Source organism: Rhineura floridana, chromosome 4 (assembly GCF_030035675.1).
Source record: "Rhineura floridana isolate rRhiFlo1 chromosome 4, rRhiFlo1.hap2, whole genome shotgun sequence".
Lineage (NCBI taxonomy): Eukaryota > Metazoa > Chordata > Lepidosauria > Squamata > Rhineuridae > Rhineura > Rhineura floridana.
The window spans coordinates 197377124-197394163 of NC_084483.1; the positions used below are offsets into that span (position 1 = coordinate 197377124).

The 17040-nt window shown below is 41.2% G+C and overlaps 1 protein-coding gene across 4 annotated transcripts in view; it reads left to right on the forward strand.

Moving 5' to 3' along the window:
- The window catches only part of CCDC85A (coiled-coil domain containing 85A), a 228664-nt gene that overhangs the window by 177826 nt on the left and 33798 nt on the right, over positions 1 to 17040 (forward strand). Inside the window, exon 4 of one of the 4 annotated variants that reach the window (XM_061625766.1) lies at positions 761 to 906. The exons of the other annotated variants lie outside the window; for them this stretch is intronic. Coding sequence (XP_061481750.1) covers positions 761 to 823 — 63 coding nt within the window. The 3' untranslated portion in view covers positions 824 to 906. Of the gene's footprint in view, positions 1 to 760; positions 907 to 17040 lie in introns of those variants that run through there. 4 annotated transcript variants of the gene reach the window in all.

A 17040-nucleotide genomic window follows, 5' to 3' on the forward strand; every position in this document is an offset into this window, starting at 1 on the left:
AAATATAACTTCCACATAAAAATTCTACACAGACACGCTGCTTTACTTTTTATACAATGTGATTATTTTAATGTTGTATTATGATTTTTTATTCTGACTTATCAGTTCTGCCGTTTTTTTGGTCTGCTTCTGCTTGCTATACACTGCATTTCTGATGCTTTCTATTTTATATTTGTTGGTCTTTGAAATAAAATGACTACTACTACTATCCGTAAACTTCAAATGTAATATCAAATATAGCCCTAAAACCAAGCAGTGGAACAAAAGCTGGATTTCCCCATGAGCTACTTTTGGGGATATAACTCCAAGTTATATCAGCTTAAGCATCCATATTATATATCCAGTATCTCATCCAGCTAATAATTTTATATAGTCAGCTTTTTATACTTGCAAACCATTCCTACTGGGAGTTTTCCCCTCTAGATGACAAAGTATCTTAAAACTACAGGAAGTGCTTTTTGGTGCTATCTACTATGTTTAAAATGAAAATCCGAGTGAAATCAAATGAACCAAAGCTATTAAGTCACAAGACATTGTTAATAAGAAATACTTGTAAAAGAATTGACCGTCTTATGGAGGGGCACGTCTTGCGATTGCACATAAATGGCGCACTTTGGAAGGTTTATCATTAGACGCAGGGCAGGGTTTGGACAGTAGCTCTGGCAGAAAAACTTAACCGCTCAGTTATGCAAGGCACAAGGTCGTGCCAAAACAGATTGATTCTCAATTGTTCAAATTATTTTTTATGTCAATGAAACAGATCAGAGACCACCATGTCACTGAAGCAGATCAGAGACCACCAAACACCCATGGTCACTTGTGAAGAGACACTCTGGGATGTTGATTTGATGATTTATGGATTTTTTCAAATGTTCCTCCATCTGTTAAGAATGTTCTTATGTGATCCAGTGCATGTATTCCTCCTTATGTTATGCATGATTTATTAATAAAACTTAAAAATTAACAAGACATTTACAGTACAAGTATGTCATTTGTCTGCCCCCACCCACATGCCCCAGGCAGTGTCCATGGCAGGGCTGCAGATGTGATGGAGGCTCTGTCACTCAGTTAAGCCATATCAGGCAGTGGTCAGCGTTTGGATTCCCCCTTACCAGGGAATAAGTTCCATTGGAACATTGTGGCTTGCTTCTGAGTAAACATGCATAGAATTGCATGTAAATTTAAGCCTGCCTCTTTTTCCTTAAAACCATCTTAAAAAGCAGTTCTAAAACAGACCGAACTGGAATGTCTCTTCGTAAAAGGCTTGTTGAAAGGTTTTCAACAGGCACCAAAAAGATGGTGCCTGTCTACTATTTAGGCAGAGGGAATTCCAAAGCGTCAGTGTCACAATACTAAAGGCCCGATTCCTGTCTTGTGCAGAACGGACCTCCTGATGAGATGGTATCTGCAGGAGGCCCTCAACTGCAAAGCGCAGTGATTGACTGGGTATACAAGGGGGGGGATTATATATAAACTGAGAGAATACATGAGGAATTGCAAGCAAAATTAATGTTTTCTGATCCAGTTGGAAGGGTTGCTATTAATAGGGATGGATAAATTTGTCAATTTCTGTTTCCCTTAATTTCTCATTTTTCCAATCTTATTTTGGCTCATTTGTGATTTTTTTAAAATCCTCACAAATATTTTTTCAACATTTTAGTGTGCATTTCTCCAAATATATACATTTTCGTAGGCAATTTTGCCTGTTATACTTATTTTTGCAAGCCATTTCTCTTAATCTAATTTATTTTGCATGTGGGGCTGCCCTTAAGGTTGGTCTGGAAGCTGCAGCTGGTGCAAAATGCGGCAGCACAACTGCTCAGTGGGGCAAGGTATTGCCAACATGTCACCCTGCTGCTGAAAGAATTGCAGTGGCTGCCCATTAGCTACTGGGCCAAGTTCAAGGTTCTGCTTTTGGTGTACAACACCCTGTGTAGTTTGGGACCAGGATATCTGAAAGATCATCTTACCCCTTATACACCCAGTTGATCACTGTGCTCTGCAGGTGAGGGCCTCGTTAATATACCATGTCATCAGGAGGTCCGTTCCGCACAACATAGGAAGTGGACCTTTAGTGTTGTGGCACTGACACTCTGGATTTCCCTTCCGTTAAATATTAGACAGGTACCATCTCTGTTATCTTTCTGGTGCCTATAGAAATCCTTCCTCTTTCAAAAAGCCTTTTAAGTAGAAACATTATCACAGTCTGTGTCTGTGTTGGAATTGCTTTTTAAGATGTTTTTAAAGCAGTTTTGTTTTAATATTTTTTAAAGCTGTTTTGTTTTAATATGTTTTAAAGTCTTTTGTTTTTAAGATTTTTAAAGTGCTTTTAGTGCTTTTGTTTGCCACCCTGGGCTCCTTCTGGGAGGAAGGGTGGGATAATTAATAAACAAACAAACAAACTGGTCCTATTTCTTTTAATAGACAAAACCAGAAGCCTGTTAGAAATAGTATTTAAAAACAATATAGTAATGTAATTTGCCTTAAAGTGTCAATTTTTAATAGAACAATAAGGCAGCAAAAACTATTGCCAGGACAACAGTATCTGAACGGAACAGATGGACCCCACCTTTGTTGCCAGAAGTGTAGAAGCAAAACGTACAAGAGCTTTGAGGAATTGAATTTTCAACTTCCATGGCAACGCGGCAGAAGTCGGACGAAGAGGTGGTAGTGGCGTGATGTGCTTATGCAGAGGTTAGGCAATGAATCAGAAAAGGGGAAAATAATATCTTTGGGGATGATATTTGCAGCAATTGTGTCAAAGACAGTGGAAAAATAATTCATAATGACTTTGAAGCAGGGCATGTTATTGCATATCCTACTTGAATGTGTTTCTTTTTTGTTATTAACTTTGCTATATAAATTACTTTTCTGGTCAGCGCCAGCCCTGTCATTAGGCAGAGTGGGGCAGCTGCCTCAAGCAACAGATTCTGGAGGGTGGGGAGCAGTGGCGAGGTAGTAGAGGACAGAGCTGTGTGCACCATGCGGAATGCCCTGTGTCCCCTAAGTGAGCTTCTGCTCTCAGGTGCGGTGAGGGTGCTGACGTAAAGTTCAGCTGCCAGTCCAAGCGATTGATGTCCATGGAATGGGAGGGGGTGTCATCTTGCCTTTCCCTCTGGCAGCAAAATGTCTTGGGATGGTCCCATTTTTGGAGGGCCTCAGAGAACAAAAAGATGCGAGATAAGCCAAGAGACCCCATGTTTGGGGTTAATTTCTGTTCGTATGCAGCAAGCTTTTGCGTGACACAGAAGGCTTCTTTGAACACCAAAGAAAGCTAGCTAATTCTCTGCTTTATAGGGCAAAGCGAGGGTGTCCCACATGGTGTCCCCCAGATCTTGCTGAACTACAGCAACCATCATCCCCAGAGAGCATGGGCAGCAATCAGGGTTGATGGGAATTGTAGTGCAACAACATCTGGAGGGCACCACATTGGCTACCTCTGGCGTAGGGGATAGAAGAACAACCTTGCTGGCTTGGTCCAAATCCCAGCTTTCTGCACCTTTGGTTGTTTATTATGGGTGGTGTTCAACCAAATAGTTGTGCTTCCCCCTGCACACCCTGCGCCATCCACAAATCTGCTCCAGGGGGTTGAAGGAACCCCACATCAGATTTAGGGGATACACGGGGGAGCAGGGGAGAACATTCCACTGCACAAGGAGAAATCCTTACGCTAATGGAAAGTTCACCTTAGCGCTATGGGAATACAACCCGTATATTTAAATCCTGCCTTTTCCTCCAAGGAACTCCAGGCAGCATACACGGTTCTTCCACCTTCTGTAGGCATTCATGAAAGGATGCGTCTGTCAGGGAATACAACCTCATTGTCACGGATGGAGGCACAGGAGAGCCAGTAACTTGCAGCGTAGGAACCACTCTGATGTAGGTGCCTCCCATTTATTCCACCAGGATGCTTTGCATGTATTGAGCCCTCTGTAAGCAAGAACACAACATTGTTTAACACAGTTGCACCTTGCTGTCTGGAACGTCAGTTCCTTCTGATGGATGAATCATTGATTTAATCACAGGCAAGCAAATTCTGTCTGCCCACCTCTTTTGTCAATTCTCGTGCATATTTCTACCCCTACTCCTCCCTGGCAGCTTTTTTTTTTTATCCCCCCCCTCCCCTTGGCCCGGGGGTGTTTTTTAAAGAAAACACACCTGTTCCGAGCTGCATGTGACTTGTGTTGTACAGTTACTTTGCTGTCCTTTCCTATCCCTGGGGGGCCAAGGGGCAAGATAGCAGTGCCAGCTCTCAGCCATGCCTTGTTTTATCTTTCAACACTTCCGACTCTTTCCTTCCATTAGTTCATCTCCTTGGATTTCACCCTCTGTTTCCCTTTGACCTGGGTTGTTAAATCTTCTTTTCTGCACCTAGCCAGATTGTCACCTAGAAGGTCATGCCAGCCTTTTCCATCATGTGCATGTAAGAACATTTATGCATTTGACAACAGTCACGGTACTCAAGGCAGCTGATGGTAAGCTTCAACCATTTGTACCTTTCTAAAACATTTAAAGAATTAGAAATGTGCACCATAAAAAATGGCAAAGAAGCCCAATGAGAGACAGTCATAGCAGATAAAAGCAACTGGAAAAAAATAATAACCAAAATCAGCTCGCTAAATGCTCCTCCAGATTATTCAGTATGAATCCTGATTTGTTTATGCTGCGGTGAACCTGTGTAGCTTTAAAGTTGACAATGAAGACATTGAACTTGTCAAGGATTATCAATACCTCGGCACAGTCATTAATCAAAATGGAGACCATAGTCAAGAAATCAGAAGAAGGCTAGGACTGGGGAGGGCAGCTATGAGAGAACTAGAAAAGGGCTTCAAATGTAAAGATGTATCACTGATCACTAAAGTCAGGATCATTCAGACCATGGTATTCCCGATCTATGGATGTGAAAGTTGGACAGTGAAAAAAGCGGATAAGAGAAAAATCCACTCATTTGAAATGTTGGTGTTGGAGGAGATACCATGGACCACGAAAAAGACAATAGTTGGGTGTCAGAACAAATTAAACCAGAACTATCACTAGAAGCTAAAATGATGAAACTGAGGTTATATTTTGGACACATAATGAGAAGACATGATTCACTAGAAAAGACAATAATGCTGGGGAAAACGGAAGGGAGTAGAAAAAGAGGAAGGCCAAACAAGAGATGGATTGATTCCATAAAGGAAGCCACAGACCTGTGAACGTACAAGAGCTGAACAGGGTGGTTCATGACTGGAGGTTGCTCATTCATAGGGTCGCCATAAGTCGTAATCGACTTGAAGGCACATAACAACAACAACAACAACATTGAGCATTCATCCTGATTTGTTTTTGGGGTGGTTATCTGGCAGCGAGTATCCATCTTGATTTGCTTGCGAGGTGCTTACATGCCTTCCCATTAATTGTTTGTCCATCCCACACTTTTCAGTCAAAATGTCAATGTTTGCTTTTTAAAAGTGGATTTGTTTCACTAGGGTGAGAGAGTGCTTTAATCTGTCTTAATTGCACAAACTTTAATTTCTGGCATGTGCTTGACTCCCTCTGACAAAATACTGACAGTCTGGAGGCAATCTAAAGAAAGGTTCACACGAGAAGGGCCAAATGAGCCTCCCTTGGCAAACATTTCTATAACCTCGGTGTGGTCTCTTCCAAATCCCGACCAATCATATTTCTGCCAAACTGTTGGGATGTAATGTGGAGAACAGGCAAGCTCCTATGGGAGGAGATAGTGCCTTAGGTAACCTGATTAACACACAGTATATTCCTGCAGATGTCTATCCAGAAGCAAACCCTGTTGAGTTCAGTTAGGCATATTCCCAGGTAAGCGTGTATGTAATTGCAGTTATAGTTTTTTATGCTGGCCGTAATCTAGCAGTGTGAATCATAAAATGAGGGCTATCTGACAAAATTAGAGGGTGGGTTGTTTTTTACAGGAGGAGGGTCCCATTGGCTCATCATCACCCCTAGGCTTGGCCTAGGCTCTTAGCCCCCAATTATATATGTTTGTGTGTGTGAGCTTAAGTATCCAGTTATGGGGCCATCAAAGGCCAATGCAAAAGAGAAAATATCTAAATACAAGTTAGTCCAGTATGTTCAAATTAAAATGTTAAGGATTGTAGTGTCACTCAGCTGATATCAGTGGAACAGGAACGGAAGCAATTTGCAGCGATCCTCCCTCCCCCCTGCGAGCCCCACATCCACCCTCCAGAGGGTTGAGGGATTCTCCAGAGAAGGTTTGGGGGGACTTGGGGGTGCATTAAGGAGGGGGAATTGCTGCAAGTTGCTTTTCTCACCTGTCCGCTGACGGATGCCTTACTGTTGTCTAGGGATGGAAAGATCTGTCTTTTTCGGTTCTCTGTTTCTCATTTTTCCAATGTTAAATTCAATTCTCTACATTTCTACAGCAATCTGCGAATTTCCTCATGAAAATTCTCCACCATTTTAGTGCAAATCTCTCCAAATAAACACCTTTTTGTAAGCAGTTTTGACAAAGGTGCACATTTTTGCAAGCCATTTCTCATCATTTCATGCCTTTTTGCATGTTTTTTTTCACTCATGTATTCATTTTTATGCACCCTTTCCACTAATATATGTATTTTTGTAAACGTCGTTTAGTTGGCAAATTGCATCACAAAATTCTAATAAATGCAAATTTCAAAGGATGGCTGTGTTTCAGTTCTCATATTGTTTTGGAAATTGCAAATTTCATAAATTCTGCTTGAAATGCGAACTGAATTGAAATTCTCACCCATCCCTGAAATAAAACGAAAAGAGGAAGAATTGAAAAAGAATCCAACTAAAGCTTCTATTGTAAATCAAATTAAAATGTTACAGAATCAAGTATCAATGCTGACAGTTAGAGAAATTGAAAGGAAACTAAATTTTGCTAAACAAAGGACTTTTGAATTTGCAAATAAACCGGGGAAATGGTTAGCATATAAATTAAGAAAAGAACGTCAAAAAATATTATTTTAAAGATAAAAGAAGGAGATGAGATGCTGACAGATAATGCAAAAATCAAAAAGATTTTTCATCAATATTATTCAACATTGTACAAGTGTCAGGAAATCCCATCTGAAAAAATAGAAGAGTATATATCTAAACAGAATTTGCCTAAAATTACAGACTTTCAGAGACAAGCTATTAATGGCCCTATCACGTCAAGAGAGATATCTGAAGCTATAAACAAAATTAAATCAGGAAAGGCACCAGGACCAGATGGGTTATCTGCAATGTACTATAAATGTTTGGAGGAAGAACTCTTGCTACCTTTACAGTATACAATGAATTCTATTTTGCAAGAGGGAAAGATACCGGATAGTTGGAAAAATGCTAACATAACATTAATACCTAAAGAGGAGCAAGATTTAACTAAAACAAAAAATTATCAGCCGATATCTCTATTGAATAATGACTATAAAATTTTTACAATGATCTTGGCAGAAAGAATGAAAATAATATTGCAACAATTTATCCAGGAAGATCAATCGGGGTTTTTACCTAAAAGACAATTACGTGACAACGTCAGGAATGTCTTGAATGTGTTGGAATATTTAGAACAACGAAATGATAAACAAGCAGCTTTGATTTTCTTAGATGCTGAGAAAGCATTTGATAATTTGAATTGGAAATTTATGTTTCAGGTTTTGGAGCAAATGGATTTTGGAGACAATTTTATAAAATGGATTAGATCGATTTATACATCTCAGAAGGCTCAGATAATTGTTAATGGAGATTTAACGGATTCATGTGAAATACAAAAGGGTACAAGACAGGGATGTCCATTATCTCCCCTTCTATTTATTCTGGTTTTAGAAGTGCTGCTTAGAGATATAAGGCAAGATAAAAGGATTTCGGGATTAAAGATAAAAAAAGAAGAATATAAACTGAGAGCATTTGCTGATGATTTGATAATTGTATTAGAAAACCCTTTGGAAGGAATTAATGTATTGATGGACAAATTAAAAGAATTTGGACCGTTAGCAGGATTTAAGATCAACAATCAAAAAACAAAGATGTTGGTGAAAAATTTAACTTTAAAGGAACAGAAAGAGTTAATGGACAAGACAGATTTTACAATAGAGAAAAAGTTGAAATATTTAGGTATCATTATGACAAATAAAAATTCAAAGTTGTTTCATAATAATTATGAAAAATTATGGACAGAGATTAAGAAAGATCTGCTAAAATGGGATAAACTACAATTGTCATTAATGGGTAGAATATCTGTGATAAAAATGAATGTATTACCGAGAATGATGTTTTTGTTTCAAACAATACCTGTAATATCCTCTGATTTACCTTTTAAACAATGGCAAAAAGATATCTCTAAATTTGTATGGCAAGGAAAAAAACCAAGAGTTAAATTTAAATTACTACAAGACGCCAAAGAAAGAGGAGGACTGGGATTACCAAATCTGAGACTTTGTTTTGCTGCCTGCTGTTTAGTCTGGATAAAGGAATGGATTTTATTGAGGAATAAAAGACTACTGGATCTGGAGGGCCATAACCTGAAGTGGGGATGGCATGGATATCTATGGTATGACAAAGTAAAAGTAAATGTAGACTTTAATAATCATTTTATAAGACGTCCTCTGTTGAAAATATGGAATAGATATAAACCAAGGTTCTATTCGAAAATACCATTATGTGTCTCAAGTCAAGAAGCTTTTTACAGAAGAGAAATGGCTGGAAAAAATGGTTAACTTATCAAGAACTATTAGAAAATGTACATGGAAAATATATAATGAAAGAGAGAGAACAACTGATAAAGGAAGGATATAGTTCTCAATGGTTTGCCTATTTACAATTGTTAGAAAGATATAAAATGGACAAGAAAATGTATGGGTTTGAAATAAGTAAATCTGATTTTGAAATAGGTTTGTGTACAAATGATGAAAATACAATTGCGAAAATGTATAAACTCTTACTGAAAATGGATATGGAAGAAGAACAAGTAAAAGAGTGTATGGTAAAGTGGGCAAAAATTTTTGGTTATAACATACAAATGGATCAATGGGAAAATATGTGGAAAAAAGGCTTGAGATTTACATTATGCTATAATCTTAAAGAAAATTTCTATAAAATGATGTACCGTTGGTACATGACTCCAGAAAAGTTGTCAAAAATGTATAGTAATGTTTCTAATGTTTGTTGGAAATGTAAACAACAAGAAGGATCATTTTATCATATGTGGTGGCTGTGTAAAAAGGCAAAATCATTTTGGGCACAGATAGGTAGGATGATGCAAAAAATTCTAAAGATAAATATTCAGTCAAAACCAGAATTTTTTTTATTGGGTTTTATGGATAAACAAATAGAAAAGAAATATATTATACATATTATATTATGTATAATTATTATATTATACATATATAATTATATATATATATATATTATATTATATTATATATATATATATATAATTATATTATACATATATTATACATATATTATATGTGATTACGGCAGCAAGATTATTATATGCACAAAAGTGGAAAATGGAATCAACACCAACAACGGAAGAATGGCTATTGAAATTAATGGATTTAGTAGAGATGGATAAATTGACATGTCTACTTAGAGAAAAATCGACAGACACATTTCTTAAGGAATGGAAGCCTCTCTTAGACTTTTTGTTGAAAGATCAAAATAAAATGATGATATTGGGATTTGACGATTAACTAAAAAGTGATCCTGTATGTATATATTAAGGGACAGGTTTGATGTATATTATATACTCATAGCTGATCTGCGACAAATCGGAAGTCAACTATTTTATTTTTATTTTTTTGTTGTTGTATTGTTATGTTTTTTGACTTTGTTTTGTTTGTCTTTTGAAAAATTTGAATAAAAATTATTAAAAAAAAAATTCTCACCCATCCCTACCATCAGCTGAGCAACACCATTGGATGCAATTCTATTTTATCAAACAAAATGAAAAAGTAAGCACCAGGTCTCCTGTCACTCAAAACACTTACTAGGAAATTGACTAGCATTCTTTTGTTTCCCCCTTATGTCATAGGAACAACACAGGGGGCTGCCGTATACCAAGTCAGACCATTGGCCCATCTAGCTCAGTATTATCTACACTGACTGGCAGCAGCTGTCCAGGATTTCAGACGGGTGTCTCCTGGAGATGCTGGGGACCAAACCTGAAGCCTTCTGCATGCAAGGCAGATGCTTTATCACTTCTCCAAATATGCAGTGCAAATATGCCATGCTGGCCAGCATCTAGACTGCCTAGGACTCACCTGGACAGCATCTAGGACAGCATCCAGATGGCTTACCTTCCTGTTCCGTTGGCGTCAGCTGAGCGACACTCTTGGATACAACCCATAATACTTTAATTTGAACATATTAAACTAACTTGTATTCAGGGCCTAAAGTCTTATTTGTTATTCTAACTTGAAAGCAGAACCTGAAATATCCTGGGGGCTAGGCCTGTTTAGGACCCCTGGGTGGGTATTCAATGCTAGTCCTATTCAGTGTAGACCCACTGAAGTTAATAGACATGGCTGGCAGGTTTCTTTATTTTGCATAGGGCTTAGCTGAATACAATCCCCTGTATCTATGACCCTAGATTGGCTTTCTAGGGAGTCTAGATGCTGGCCAGTATATTTTTCTCCCTTTCAGAGCCAGTTTAAGAATGGAAAGAAGGCCAGAGATTCTTCCTTTAGTTTTTTCAAAGTGATCTTTGTTACAGTGTCAATGGCAAGGCCAACCTATAATGCAAATAAATGCAGTATTTCTTTGTTGAAGTCTCCATACTCTCATTGTATTGACTGTATGTGCAAGTTGCAGACAGATAAGCATTGATTAATCCTCACACAGCTTCATTGTGGTGGCCATAAGATCATTAGAGAACCTCCCCTCTCTTTTACCAAGAACTCACAAGTTCATCAAAGCTCCACTTAGAAACTGATAGAATAGTTACTCCTGCAATATGGCAGCTTCTCTGCATGGCTTGGGCGATGGCCAAATTGTTCGGGCATCTCACATGGAGCTAGGAAAAGTTTGGTAGATCATCCATAGTCCCAAATGCAGACTGAGTCCTGTTGCACCAAGGCTAAGGATTTATGACTGGGAAGGCCTGGGGATCAGGGCTGGTGTCAGCTCCTGGCATCCTTGGACAGATGCTCGGGCCTCATTTTTTTTTTCTTGAGTAGTGCCAGCCAGCTGGATCTAGTGTTATTCTGAGGCATACTGGACAATTAAAAAGGTGGTTATATACAACCCAGGCCTCCAGGCTAAGTTCAGAGTACTGGTTTTGGGACCAGGATCCCTGAAAGATTGTCTCACCCCTTATATACCCTTTCAGAAGAGACCTTATCCCAGTCTGCATCTGGATTGGAATTGTTTTTAAAGATTAAGAGTCTTTTAAAGTGTTTTGTTTTTAAGATGTTTTTATCATTGTGTCACTTGTTTGCTGCCCTGGGCTCCTTTTGGAAGGAAGGGTGGGATGAAAATTTAATAGATAATAATAATAATAATCACCCCACCCCATTGCAGCAAGAGTGGCACTGCTACTGGAGCCATGTAGGCCTGGCGGGACCCAATGACAGAGGAGAGTGGCCACCAGACGACAATGTGCCCAGGTTCCCCTCTCAAACCTGGCGCTGGCCCTGCTTGGGAGAACTGATCTGCCTTCAATGTCAGCAAGCAGCCAGGGGCTTGGCAACGTGGAGTGGAGAGCAATTTACAGGCATTGCAGGGCTCAGGAAAGCATTCAGAGACAACTGGAGGTAGTCCAAAGCTCAGCTCGCTCACCTTGGGTCTCCTGCCTGCCTGCCACAGCCTTGCTCCTCAAGATGCAAGGAATTTAAAAGGGTAGCACTCTGGCTTGCAGCTCAGCAATGGCACCGTTGAACGGCCTCAGATTTCTGTCCTTTGCCTTCTCCTTAAGGACTAGAGCAAACAACCAGTAAGGGGATCCCACTGGATGTTGCATCGTCATCAGAGTAATAGCAATACGGTAATACCTCCGATATTACTTCTTTAACAGAAACATTGGTACCAGAGGTAAGAATAAGATGGAAAGAATAGGGATAGGTTCCTACACCCATTCATAGATGGTGGGGGCAGCTTCAACAGGAGCTTTAAAGGGTGCCTACCCTCCCCCTCCTTCTCCTCCTCTGAAATGTATTCGATCCGTCCCTCCCCAGCCCTGGGAGAAAGCCATAGATAGTTTTAATGCAAAGCAAAACACAAATGTTTGCCAGTTTCACCCTAGCAAAGCAAAGGCACAGGCTTACTGGTTTATTGATAGCAAAGCAAAGACACAGGCTTGTCAGTTTCACTTTAAAGCAAAGGCAGAGGCTTCAAGGTTTATCCATAGCATAGCAAAGCTTGTCAGTTTCACCTTTAAAAAAGCCTTCCTTAAAAGGAGCTTTGTTCCTGGAGGATTGATTAAGTGAGGTATTACTGTAGTAATAGTACCCCTATAATGTTAATGATGCTTTACAGAGTAATAACAAAAACAGTGATCTCTGCCCCAAGCAACTTACAATCTGTTATAGAACACAGAGTTAGCAATACTTGTTAACAGAATCCTGAAAACACATAACAAATTAGCAGTGAGTTGCGTGTGTGTGTGATGAGCCCTGGAGTTTCAACAAAGTCTGGGCTGAGGTGGCATTGTTTGACAGAGGAGGAAGAGGAGGAGGAAGCAGAGGGTGTAGGGGATCCAGCCCCCTGACACTAGATGCTAGGGAGCGGGAGGCAGACTTTCTGGCTCTCTTCCATGCCGCACCCCCAGAGCAGGCAGCTTCATTGAGAACTGGGGAAGCCGTCGACCAGTCAGGAGCAGGGTTGCCAGGCTCAGGGCCTGAGACTGATCCTGTATCTTTAAGAGAAGAGAAAGTCAGCCAAGTGCAGGTGTTCTTGCAACACTGTAATGGGAAAAACCACAAGGTGGGATCCTCACTTCCTCCTGCACAACTTTTAAAGACACAGAAGACCTCCTGGTTGCCAGTCCCAGCCTCCAAGAGGTCTTTTGCATCTTTAAAAGTTGTGGAGGGGGGAGGGAGAATCCCACCTTGTGATTTTTCCCATTACAGGTTTGCAAGAACACCTGCACTTGGCTGACTTTCTCTTCTCCTAAAGAAACGGGATCAGTCTCAGGCCATGAATCTGGCAACTCTGGTCAGGAGGTGCAACAGAGCAGGAGGAGGAGCCAGGGGTCGGGTCACTGTTCCATCACCAAGGAGGTAGCACCACCTTTGTTGGCACAGGCAGATGCAGCTTGCCCCCTCCCCCCCCCCGGCAGCAGAAGTGGATGCCTGCAAGAGCAGTATTTTTGTATGGGACAGGAGTTTTGTGAGTGAATTCACCATGCTCTGCTCTTTAAAGGCTTGGCAGGAAGGCTGTGGCAGCTTGTCAGGACATCTTTGTTCCTTTTGCTCAGTCTTAATCTCCGGACCGTGCTTTTAGATACGCGATTCCTGTAACCCGAGCCTACCGGTGAACCTGTATTGTAGCCTGCTTGACGAAAGCGCTCTCACTCTCTTACTTGAAAGTTGGAGCCTTTGCCATGGTGTTTTGGGACAGTGAGCCAGGGACAGCGTGTGATATATTGCTGTCGTCAAATTAATACAGTTTCTTCCTCTGCGCCCTTTGTTTGCTTGGTTTCCAATCCAGATTCCAGGCATGTCGTTTGTTTTGGCCGAGATAAAGGTCAAGTTACCAGGAGCAGATGGCACGCAGGGAGGAGGACAGGCTTTGGCATCAAAACATGATTGAGACAGACTGCCCGCCTGCCCAGCAGGAGACAATATGTCAGCTTGGTTGACCCCTTTTTTGTTGTTGAGCTTAGAGATCCCGGTAAGGAGCAGAAGCCTTTTTTCAATTGCCATCCTACTGTGCCAGTTGAACAGTTTCTGCAGGACACAACGGCTGGGCAGAACTGTGCCTTTGAGGAAGATCCCTAGGGAGGGTTGAAATGCCTGTCTGCAAGGTACTGATGTCTCTCTCTCCCTCCCTCCCCCCCCAGTTCTTGGCTGTTCTTGTCCATCACTGGGAAATTGCTGGGGGAGGCAGCAGCTTTCTCTGATAGAGGCTTGATGACAAATGGGATGCAACCTCCAAGACAGTGCACTGGGAAAATGCACGGGTTTGTCTACTTGTGCCAACTCTTTATTGAGTGTGAAAAGAGAGAGAGAAGATACCTTTTATATATAATTTGATTAAGCAGCGCTTCAAGCAGTCAAAGGCAACATTAAAATTAACGACTTGCTTTGCTCCTAAAGGAAAATATGGCACAAATAACCCAGTCTGGTCATTCCCAAACATTCCCAGGGCACAGTGAGATAAAAGTCATTCTTGTGATTATTATGTGTTTTTTATGCTATTTTATGTTGTGATGTTTTATGTGAGTGGGCATTATATAAATAATTCTATAAAGAAATGAAGTCTCCAGTGAGCCCACAACATCCTTCCACAGAGGAGTCTGCTAGAGAAGTCTAGGCGTGCTTTGTTGCTCTGGAATGGTGGCTTTCCTGTCAGCCTCCACTGGAGGCAAGTTAGGGTGCTACATTGAGTGCAACTGGATTGATCCAGTCACCCCAGTGCAATGGAGCAGCAGAATTAGGAGGTGGATGCCCATTTTGTCTCTGGATGATGCTCTGTCCTGATCTTGTCATATAGAATCATAGAATAGTAGAGTTGGAAGGGGCCTATAAGGCCAACAAGTCCAACCCCCTGCTCAATGCAAGAAGCCAAATTAAAGCATACCTGACAGGTGGCTATCCAGCTGCTTCTTGAATACCTCCAGTGTTGGAGAGCCCACCACCTCCCTGGGTAATTGGTTCAATTGCTATACCTCTCTAGCAGTTAGGAAGTTTTTCCTGATGTTCAGTTGAAAACTGGCTTCCTGTAACTTGAGCCCATTATTCTGTGTCCTGCACTCCGGACGACTGAGAAGAGATCCTGGCCCTCCTCTGTGTGGCAACCTTTCAAGTACTTGAAGAGTTCTATCATATCTCCCCTCAGTCTTCCCTTCTCAAGGCTAAATATGCCCAGTTCTTTTAGTCTCTCCTCATAGGCCTTTGTTTCTAGTCCCCTGATCATCCTCATTGCCCTCCTCTGAACCCATTTCAGAGGATATCTAGAGCCATATCCAGAACAATGTTTTGTGCTGAGACACATGGGAAGGTCAGCTCTTCTGAGGGCACGTTATCCTCCTCATTTATTCATTCCACCCACATGTCCCATTAAACACGACTCCTTGAGAGGAGGGGGATCTTTTGCTAGGGATATACTAAGTGCTTTGCCCTGAAATGTGCCAAAATAGTGTGTGTGTAATCCAAGAAATACAGATCCAAACCAGGCTAAAGCAAAGCTTTTATTGAAAGAAAAGGGAAGAATAGTGATACAAAATTACTGGGTGCATGGCAGCATTAATCACTAGCCCATTCATAACTTTAAACTAAAGAGATAAAAGGTCCCTACTGCTATAAGGAATGAGGTCGCAGAGATGCCCTATCCTGGGCCCAAGGAGTGGGCAGCTGAAGTGATATGTAGGAGCTCTGACCAAAAAGCAGGAAGGAATCTCTTTGCTTCAAGGTTTACACCAAGGCACAAACCCCTTCCCATTCTGTGGCCTGCTGTTTTGCGCTATGTTCCTTGAGAGTGTAGTTACGCACGTTGGGAGCTCAGATTGTCCTCTTGGATCTCAAACCCTGCTCTCAAATACACTTTCCCTCTTACAAATTAACATGAAAAGTAGGGGTCTGGGTATGAGGGGACCTCATGTTGCATGTGAATTTCTTGCTGGTGCTCAGAAAAGCTAGCTCTGCTTTCTACTGCTGTCTTTGAACAGTGGGATTGTTGTGCTGGGCATGAGGGAAATCAGCCAAGAAATGAGATAACATTAATTCAGGGTCTTCACATTCCTCCGAAAGTGCCAAAAGATGATTCTTGCTGCTGGTCCTCATCTCACAGTACTCAGGAAGGCACAATGAGTCAGAAAACAAGGGCTGTGGGGTGGGAAATGTAGTCCAGAATATTCCAGGGCCTTGCCACCCCTTCGACTCCTAAAGAACCACAGTGGGGTTTAGCCAGAGCGCTTGTAACAATTCATATCCTTTCTTTCTCTTCCCATTTCATGCTTGCAGCAGCCCTGAGAAATAATGTTAACGCTGCATGAAAGTGACTGGCCCAAGGTCACCCCAGCTGAGCAAGGATTTGCACCTGGGTCTCCCCAGTCCTTATCCAACACTCTAAACCTAGCCTTCCCCAACCTGGTGCCTTCCAGATGTTGTTGGACTACACTTCCCATCATTCCTGACCATTGGCCATACTAGCTAAGACTCATGGGAGTTGGAGTTCAACCATATCTGGAGGGCCTCAGGTTGGAGAACGCGTGCTCTAACTGTGCCACACTGGCTCTTACTCTTTCACACTCTAAAATGAAACGTTTAGGGTAGAAGGGTGAAGCGGTGAACCTCCAGTTTTTAAAGTCTGGACAGAATTGTGTCTCAGCTATCAGAAATCTTGTGCATATGAAGCTTAGCAAGCCGAGTCAGACCACTGGGTCATCTTGCCCAGTACTTGTTATTCTAACTGGCAGTAGCTCTGAGGCATAGAAGGGGGTCAGCTTTTTCTGAGCCTAACATCCGTTCTAGTTGAGATCATTTTGTCAGGAGATGCCAGGGATTGAACCAGGAACCTTTCACATCCAAAGCATGTGTTCTACCACCGAACAATGGTCCCTTCCAAAGTCTGGGGAAACACTGCTCTGGTCTAAAACTTCTTGACGTTTGCCTTCCTTCCTAAAATAACATAAAGTCTGAGTTTTTCTGGGTCAGCCCTAGGGAAATGCATCTGATTTCCTAGAGTGCTATTATGGCTGAGTCGTTGTTAAACATTTTCCTGTCAGGATTTCCCTCAGGGAAATTTTCTGCTTCCAATTTCCTGTTCACTTAAAAAAAATTGGCTTCAGGTCACTTGGCAGTGACAGGAATTAGATGTGTTTATAATACAAAGGAGAATTGCTTTACATTGTTATTGATTTAGCCTCTTTCTGCTGTCAGCTATGGGTAAAAA